The following is an 8,277-nucleotide window of genomic DNA, read 5'->3' as shown; positions in this document are numbered from 1 at the left end:
GCCCAGTGACTGTTCCCAGAGACTGAAGATGTTCCTCCCTACATCTGATTTAAGGCAGCTATCTGGATCTCAATTATTAATGAAATTAGGGTCCTGGATGCCAGCAAGAACATTGCCTTAGGTAAAGGCTGTAAAGGAAATCATATTAGCTTGGAATTTCCTCTCCTCGGGGGCCCCCTCTTAAATTGCATTATTCACTTAGCTGGCTCCTGTAAGGGAGATGGCGTCTTGGCCATCGTCCTAGGGCAGATCCAAGTGGAGAAGCTCGTGGGGTTCATGAAGGCATTAATCTCCAAACCTCTATGTGGTCTCATGTGTCTTGTCCAGTCGGATGTTTACAAAATTGCAGCACCAAGGTTACCACACATGAGCAAACAGGAGAAGAGGGTGGAGGGGTGCTGAGAGGTGCAAGGTCGAGCAGTGTCCCCTGGCTCGCCAGCCTGACCGCCCACCAGCCGGCAGCCATCGCTCTTCTCTGGTACCTGCCCCAGAATAGGCAAGTATGGTGATTCTTCTGTGGTCCTGCCTCCTGGTGGCTGTAGTAGGTAAGTCCTGTGACTGATTCTGTCGGACACTGTGTCTTGGCTCTCAGAGTGTGGTGTCCACACTGTGCTGGGAACACCTCAGATCTCTTCCTTTGGATTCATGATCTGTTAAATGCTAGTCCTATGGAGCTTTGCAGAGACCAGCGATGTGTCTCTGACACGCCCATTGCCACCTCCGTTTACACAGATGAAAAGTCACTCCAAAACTTACCTTTGATGGGAAATTTTTCTCTTTTGAAGAAATCCAGCTCACTCCAGTGATTTACATTGAACTCGGGGCAATCTCTTTCAGATATGTATAGATAATGTGTTCTTAGGATCCCAGATAGCTTTGGCTTCTTTATAAAACTTTAGCAGAGCAGAGAAAGAGTCCCATGGATTTGTCTCAGCTGCGTATCATTTTGATATCACAGTGTTTGAATCCAGCTTTGCAGAAACTGCAAAGAAGTGGCCAGTATATTGCTAAAGCATGTAAGTTTTAAGTACGTGATTTCTATTAAAATACTTTAGATATTATGTGTGTTTTAATGTATGGAACGATACATCCATGGTGGTATTAACTCTACTGACTTGGACTGTTTTAGTTAGGATGCAGTTGATTTTTTTTTTTAAATGTGGATAAATCAAGGATCTATGGGTTGTCCATACCCACACCTGGGTATGTGTCACTCTTTGTCTTAAAACCCATTCTCTAATCTGGTAATGTATCCTTTCTTTCATCCCAACTGTACTTAAAGAGACAGAGAAAAATGGTTTCTGTTGGTGGTTTCTAGCACGCTAGTTTTGTGTATCTTATCCTTATACCCTACCTCTTTGAGGGTTCTCCTAGAGCTTGGGTCTGAATTCTCGAAGTTTAAAATGAACCCGAAAGTAGGATGAATCAGTTAAAAAGACAAAGGAATTTGTTAGCTAGAGAGCTGGACGTTTACAAAGAAAGAAAGAAAACACTGGAGATGACCCCCCCCCCCAATTTGGTAGAGAAGAAAATAGCCACAAAAATTCCTGGACATTTAACTTCAAGGATAAAAGCTTGTCTTAATTATAAGAGTAAAAGAGAGGAAGTTTCATTAATGCCAAATGGATTCCTTTGCAGAAAATAACTATCAACATGAAGCTAAGATAAAATAGAAAAATGAAGTCAAGAAGACTGGGGAAATTCTTCTTACCAGCTTTTCCCTCTGATGTTTTGTACTCTGGTTGGATTTTGGTTCTCACTGGGGCAAGAACAATGTTTTAACGGGGTCTAATGGCTGGGGCCTCCTCAGGAATTACACGGAGGACATTTGTGACCAAGAATCTGGCACTTTACTGAGCACTGTAGAGTTGACCTGTAATTGTGAGAACAAAGTTTTCCTCTGTGCTGAGAGTACGCTAGGGATGAGGCTAGTCCACCTCCAGCTGCACTGCTCACTAGCCACAAGACCCACACAAGTCAATTCATTCTTTAGGCAGTTTTTCAGGGCCTTATGTAGTCCAGGCTAGCCTCAAACTTAACTGGGTAGCTGAATGTTGAAATCTGATCCTCCTGCTTCCATCTCTCAGATTCTAGATTATAGGTATATACCACCTCGCCCTGTTTGTGTGGTTCTAAAGGTGGAACTCAGGCCTTCATGCATGTTAGGCACGTACTCCACCCCACAATCCTCGTCCCCAGATCTTTAACTCCATTCAGAGTATTCACGAAGATCAGATAATAGAAGTGTAACATGCAACACAAATGTAAGGCATTATCAACCAGATGCACAGACTCCAAAAAGACCACTCTCTGTTTCTGCTCAGTAACAGGCTGTGCACAGCGTATAGGTTTTCTTTCCAGTGGCTTACTCAGTGCTGGTCCTAATATTTGTAGACAGCCAGGTCACGATAGTGTCATGCCTAAGAGGATGTTCTCTGAATGCAGACCAGCTGTGCTTTGGCCCCAGCCTCTTCATTTGTAGCTACGGCCCTGGGCAGCTGTACTGTCACTGAATCTTTAGTAATTATGCCCTCTCTCTCTCTCTCTCTCTCTCTCTCTCTCTCTCTCTCTCTCTCTCTCACACACACACACACACACACACACACACACACAAACCAATACAAACAAATAAAAACAAAAAACAAGTGGGGCTGGTGAGATGGCTCAGTGGGTAAGAGCACCTGACTGCTCTTCCGAAGGTCCGGAGTTCAAATCCCAGCAACCACATGGTGGCTCACAACCATCTGTAACGAGATCTGACTCTGTCTTCTGGAGTGTCTGAAGACAGCTACAGTGTACTTACATATAATAAATAAATAAATCTTTAAAAAAAAGTGAAAAAGTAAGAATTGTGTTGTTGTTGATAGGGACTCAGTGTTTAGTCTGGGCTGGCACATAACTAAGTATGTAGCCCAGGCTAGCCTTGGATTTGTGATTCCTTGCCTTAATCTCTGAAGGGCTGAGATTTCAGGCATGTGCCACCATGCCTGCCTTTGTATTCCTATTGTCCTTTCAAATCTCTTCCTCTCCAAATACTTTGTAGCTCAGTCCCTAACACATTCTACTCTACAGAAACAATCCACGTGACTAATGGGAGCCGGTTATCGCATCTGAGGAGGCAGGGATGACTGGGAGTCTCTCCCGAGCCCGACAATAGCTTCCATCAGTGTCTGTGGAAACGGCCCTGAACTTTGAGTCATTTAGCGCTTGTGTGAATGTCACATTAGCTTTCAAGGGGGCATCATTTGCTGCTAATTAATGGTCACTTAAATCCTTAATCTCTCTCCTGTAATTGATCTTTCTCCTCACACAAATTTGCATTCATAGTAGAAGTGCGATTTATTATTTCCTGCCAGCATTTGCCAGAACGCTGTCCTCTATACAGCCATGTAAGCTTACTCCCGTTTGCTTTTGGTTTTTCTCTTTTGTTCCTAGTCCTAGCTTCCAGAACTTTCTCTTTTTTACCTAACACTTTTGACACATTCTAGAAAGCATAGTGGCTCTATCCTCAGGAGACTTACGGACTATTTCCTAGGTAAGAAAGCAGAGATAGACTGGGGTTCTTATGAGGAGAGGCTACAAGGTAACACACCTTTATCCTTCAGCATTAGAGTTCAATTCTACCTCCATTTCCTGTGTTGAATCGTGCCCAGTTCAGGATTTCTCCAACTGAGACCTGAATTCGGAGCTCCCAAGAGAGGCTAAAAAAAGCTACTGCCCAAAGCAAACTTCATAGGGAGATCAGCCTGGTTTGATGTTCTCAGCTTCCCCTCCCTGGGTACAACAGTGAGAAATGTTCTCAGGTAGAGAATCACACAGCGCGTTTTGACAATAACAATTCACAAAAACCTTAAAAAAAAAAAAACCCGACGTCCCATACAAGCCGCCCACCTTCGTCCTGCATGCCTGAATAGCTGCCTCCATCTCTCCATCCTAGGCTTCTACGTGGGTGAACAGTCAGGGAGTTAAAACGCTCATTAAGTTCACAATTCTGATGGTAATGAAAGCAGATCTTCTACTGCCTGCCTCCAGCCTCTGACCGCAACTCCAGCATCGCAGCCTTTAGTGGGTTTTTTCTCATGTCTCCCCCTCTCGCCCCAATCCCACCCTCCTAGACATTGATAAATCATTGAAATTGCTGCTTGTGGTGTCAGGTGACTGTATTCATAAAGAGATGACTCCAAATGGGATTGTTGCACGGGGAGAAGCGATCTCATCCAGTTTCCTACTGGATCCCTCAGACCGTCAGGAGCTCATCAAAACAGGGCAATCCACACGCAGGACACAGCAGATAGCTTTCATCCAGCACCGTGTCAGGAGGTGTGCAATTTGCTTCAGTCCAATGACTTATCGAAGCTTCAAATCCCCCAAGGGTTGGCAGGCAAAGCCTGTGAACAAAATATCTTTTTGCAATTCAGAGAGAGCCCTCACAAATCTGTCACTTCCAATCCCCTTTGCTTGTTCCTCTTGCTTGCTCTCCCCTGCCTCCACACCAATCATGACTCCTCTAACAAATCAAGATCCCTGGACCAGAGGAAATGATTGTCTCCTGAAGCCAGGGAGAATTTTCCCAAAGCAAAGATCTCATTTTCTGACAAGCGCATTTTATTCAAAGACAGATGGTGTGAGAAAATAGATTTTTCAATGGAAACAAACAAACAAAAAAAGCATGAATTGAACTCTCATTAATTCCTTTATGTAGAAATTCATGCAGATCTTTGGGATCAATGGATTGTCCATTACACATGGGAAATCAAAAGAAAACAAAAACAAAAACAAAAACAAAACAGTAGGTAAGAGTGCTCTGTTTTGAAAGCAAGGGGATCTGAGTTCGAATCCCCAGCATCCATGAAAAAAGCCATGCATGGCTGTGCATGCTCCTATAACTCCCACACCATAGGGGACAAAGACATGAGCATCACATGGGCTTGCTGGTTGCTAGTCTATCTCCATGTTCAGTGAGAGATCTTATTTTGAGGGAGCAAGTCAAAGACAGATAGGTCCGGACAACCCTATGTCCTCCACATGCACCTGCCCACACGCAAACACACAAACCAACTTCAGGGTTAAGTTTGAGCTAAGGGTATGGGTGAATTTTTTCATCATGCCAACAGAGTAGAGACAGAATTCTGTCTCTGAATGGTCACTGTGACACGGAACTGTAGGGACAGTTTGCATTGCTGAAGATTAACTTAATTTATGTATTTTTGCAGTGCAATCTCTTTTGAGGGTGTGCCCGAGTCTATTTTCCTGTTGCTATGATAAACATACTGTTGTGCCAGGAAGTGCTTGTGAATCCCAAAAAGACCACCAAGGAGCCGATCCCAATGCAATCACATTGGGGTCTCTTTATTCAAGCTTGAGCTTGGGCTACCCAGCTGTCTCTGACTCAGGAGAATGGGAGGGAACCCCTAGGCCAGTTTCAGGCAAGCATTTATAGAGACGAGAAGGGGGTATCTAGCCTGGTACACATCTGATTGGGGGGCCATTATGACATTTAACATAATTGGCTGGTGCTGGGAGCCAAACCATAAACTTAACTTCTGTTCTCCTCCTGACTGGTGGTTGTTAGGAAGTGAAGTGTCAGGGGCAGGCTTGTAACCTAGAGGTGTAGATTTGTTGGGGAATAACCTTTAAACTGGTCCTAGGTGTCAGTTTGTTAGTTAACTCATCCTTAGGTCAGGCTCTCGAAGATGGAATCTGAATCCAAAAGATCTGGTCTCTACACACTAACCAAAAGCAGCTTGCTCATCTTACAGGTTATAGTCCATTATTAAGAAAGGGCAAGGCAAGAACTTAAGGCAAGACCCTAGCAGCATAAACTGAAGCAGATACCACGGAGGAACGATGCTTACTGGCTCACTCCCAGGCTCTGGATCCATTGTGCTCTTAAATGGCAGGGGCCCATCTGCCCACAGATGGATGATACAGCCCACAGTGGGCTGCATCCTCTGGGGTCAATTAATAGTCAAGACAATCCCCCACAGAACGTGTTCACAAGCCAGTCTGGTAGAGGCAATTCCTCAGCTGAGTTGCAAACTAACAACTGAGATTAGCCGTCACAGGGCACTTGGGCCATCGGCTCACTTTTAGTGTCTGCTGGAGAGCCCACCAGCTGACTGAATTTACACAGACAAAAGTCAGCTGACTATTGCACAGAGAGTCGCTATGTCCCAGACCTGTGGCTCTACAGTCTATAACCCCCTAAAGATTATCTTCATCTTCACAACAATAGTTGTCTTTTTCTAGGTATCCTAGGTACAGCGACACCTCAGCCTGGGAATTCCTCTCTGCACCGTCTCACCAGGCAGCTCTTACAACAGTACCACAAGGAGGTCAGACCAGTTTACAACTGGGCTGAGGCCACCACTGTCTACCTGGACCTTTGCGTCCATGCTGTATTGGATGTGGTAAGGATGATCTGCCCTTGCTTGTTCTTGTCCTGATTGATTGGCTGATTGAATAATTGATTGATCGAGATGGGTTTCATGTAGCTCAGGCTGGCGCCAAATTTAGGATCACAGGTTACATATCTCCACAGCCAACTTCTTGCTGCCTTGCATGCTTTATGCAGAAGTCTGGACAGTGTTCTATTCCTGAGACTGATTGAACTTCTGGGACTAGATGGAATCAACATTCTTAAAGATAAAATTGATTTACTTATCTTTTCCATTGTTATCGATAATGGTATATAAAAATTGACTGCCAGGTCTGGGGTTGCATCTGTGAGCACCTGCCCAGTAAGAGAGGGCATGCTTACTCGATCCTCTATTTTACTGTCTGAAATTTGAAAAAATGGAAACAAACAAACAGAATTTTGTTTGCCATGAATTCTTTTTAAGATTTATTTATTTATTTTATGTATATAAGTACATCATTGCTCTCTTCAGACACACCAGAAGAGGGCATCAGATCTCATTACGGATGGTTGTGAGCTACCATGTGGTTGCTAGGAATTGAACTCAGAACCTCTGGAAGAGCAGTCAGTGCTCTTAACCACTGAGTCATCTCTCCAGCCCTGGTTGCTGTGAATTTATAAAGGGCTTTTCTAGACTGTTTGCTGAGGACAGGAAGAAGGACTCATTGGAGACCTTATCTCAAAAACAAAGCAAGACAAACAAAAAATTTATAAAGAAAAAGGTTTATTTTTGGCTCATGTTTTTGGATGCACCATTCCTTGGCTAAGGGGTTTCATTGCTCTGGAGTCGTCAGCAGCACATACCCCACACAGGAGCATACATGGCGCAAAGCAAATCACTTCACATGGGGAAGAGCAGGAGAGGTCCCTTTCAATGTCATATCCTAGTGAGGAAGAGGTCTCTTACCAGGCTCCACCTTTTAAAGGTGTAATGACATTCTAATTGCATGCCACTGATGACCAATCCTTTAACATATTTCCTTAGCTGGGGGTTTCTATTGCTGTGATAAAACACTATGACCAAAAGCAACTTGGAGAGGAAAGAGGATTTGTTTTGTTTCTAAATCTTACAACTTCCAGGTCATACCCCAGCACTGAAGGAAACAAGGGCAAGGATTCAAGCAGGGCAGGAACCTGAAGGCAGGAGCTGATGCAGAAGCCATGGAGGGATGCTGCTCATTGGCTTGCTTCTAATGGCTCCCTCAGCCTGTTTTCTTATAGAGCACAGGATCACCTGTCTAGGGGTGGCTCCACCCTTCAGTGGGCTGGACCCTCCTCTCATCAGTCATCAATCAAAACACCCTACAGATTTGCCTACAGGCCAATACTAGACAGGCATGTTCTCTTAATTAAGATCCTTCTTCACAGATGACTCTAGCTTGTGTCAAGTTGGCATAAAAACTTGCAAGCACCTGCACTGTCCTTTGGAGGACGTCCAATATGCAAACCTTAGTGGGACTCTTTGGGTACCACCGCCATCGCAGAGCTGCACCAGCGTGCCACCAGCCCCGTTCTTGGTATCCCCGTCTTTTTTCCCCACCTATGTCGCCCACCGAGCTGACCACAAACTGTATGTGTGTGTAGACACATGCATGCCACAGCACATGTATACATGGGTGTTGGTTCTTTCCTTCCACCGAGTTCGAGACAGGGTCTCTCTGTAGTTCATCTCTGCAGATGCCTGGTCCTTCCTTGGGCTTTTGGGGATCCTCCTCCCTGGCTCCATCTCACCATAGGCAAGCTGTGATTACAGTGCTTGCTAATGAATGTGTCTGGCTTTCCGTGGGGTCTAGGATCCCTAGTCACATCCTCACTCTTCTGTAACAAGTGTATTGCCTATTGAGCTGCATCCTCAACCC

General features: G+C 44.7%; 1 protein-coding gene across 1 annotated transcript in view; it reads left to right on the top strand.

The window, feature by feature from the left end:
* Positions 1-502: 502 nt before the first annotated feature.
* The window catches only part of Htr3b (5-hydroxytryptamine receptor 3B), a 29,023-nt gene continuing 21,248 nt past the window's right edge, over positions 503-8,277 (top strand). The window contains exons 1-2 of the mRNA XM_021173291.2: positions 503-545; positions 6,250-6,410. Of these exons, the coding sequence (XP_021028950.1) occupies positions 503-545; positions 6,250-6,410 (204 nt within the window). The remainder of the gene's footprint in view (positions 546-6,249; positions 6,411-8,277) is intronic.

Source organism: Mus caroli, unplaced genomic scaffold, assembly GCF_978045245.1.
Source record: "Mus caroli unplaced genomic scaffold, Mus_caroli_1 scaffold_11, whole genome shotgun sequence".
Classification (NCBI taxonomy): domain Eukaryota; kingdom Metazoa; phylum Chordata; class Mammalia; order Rodentia; family Muridae; genus Mus; species Mus caroli.
Note: the sequence above shows the minus strand (reverse complement) of the source record. Positions and strands in the feature narration are given on the sequence as shown.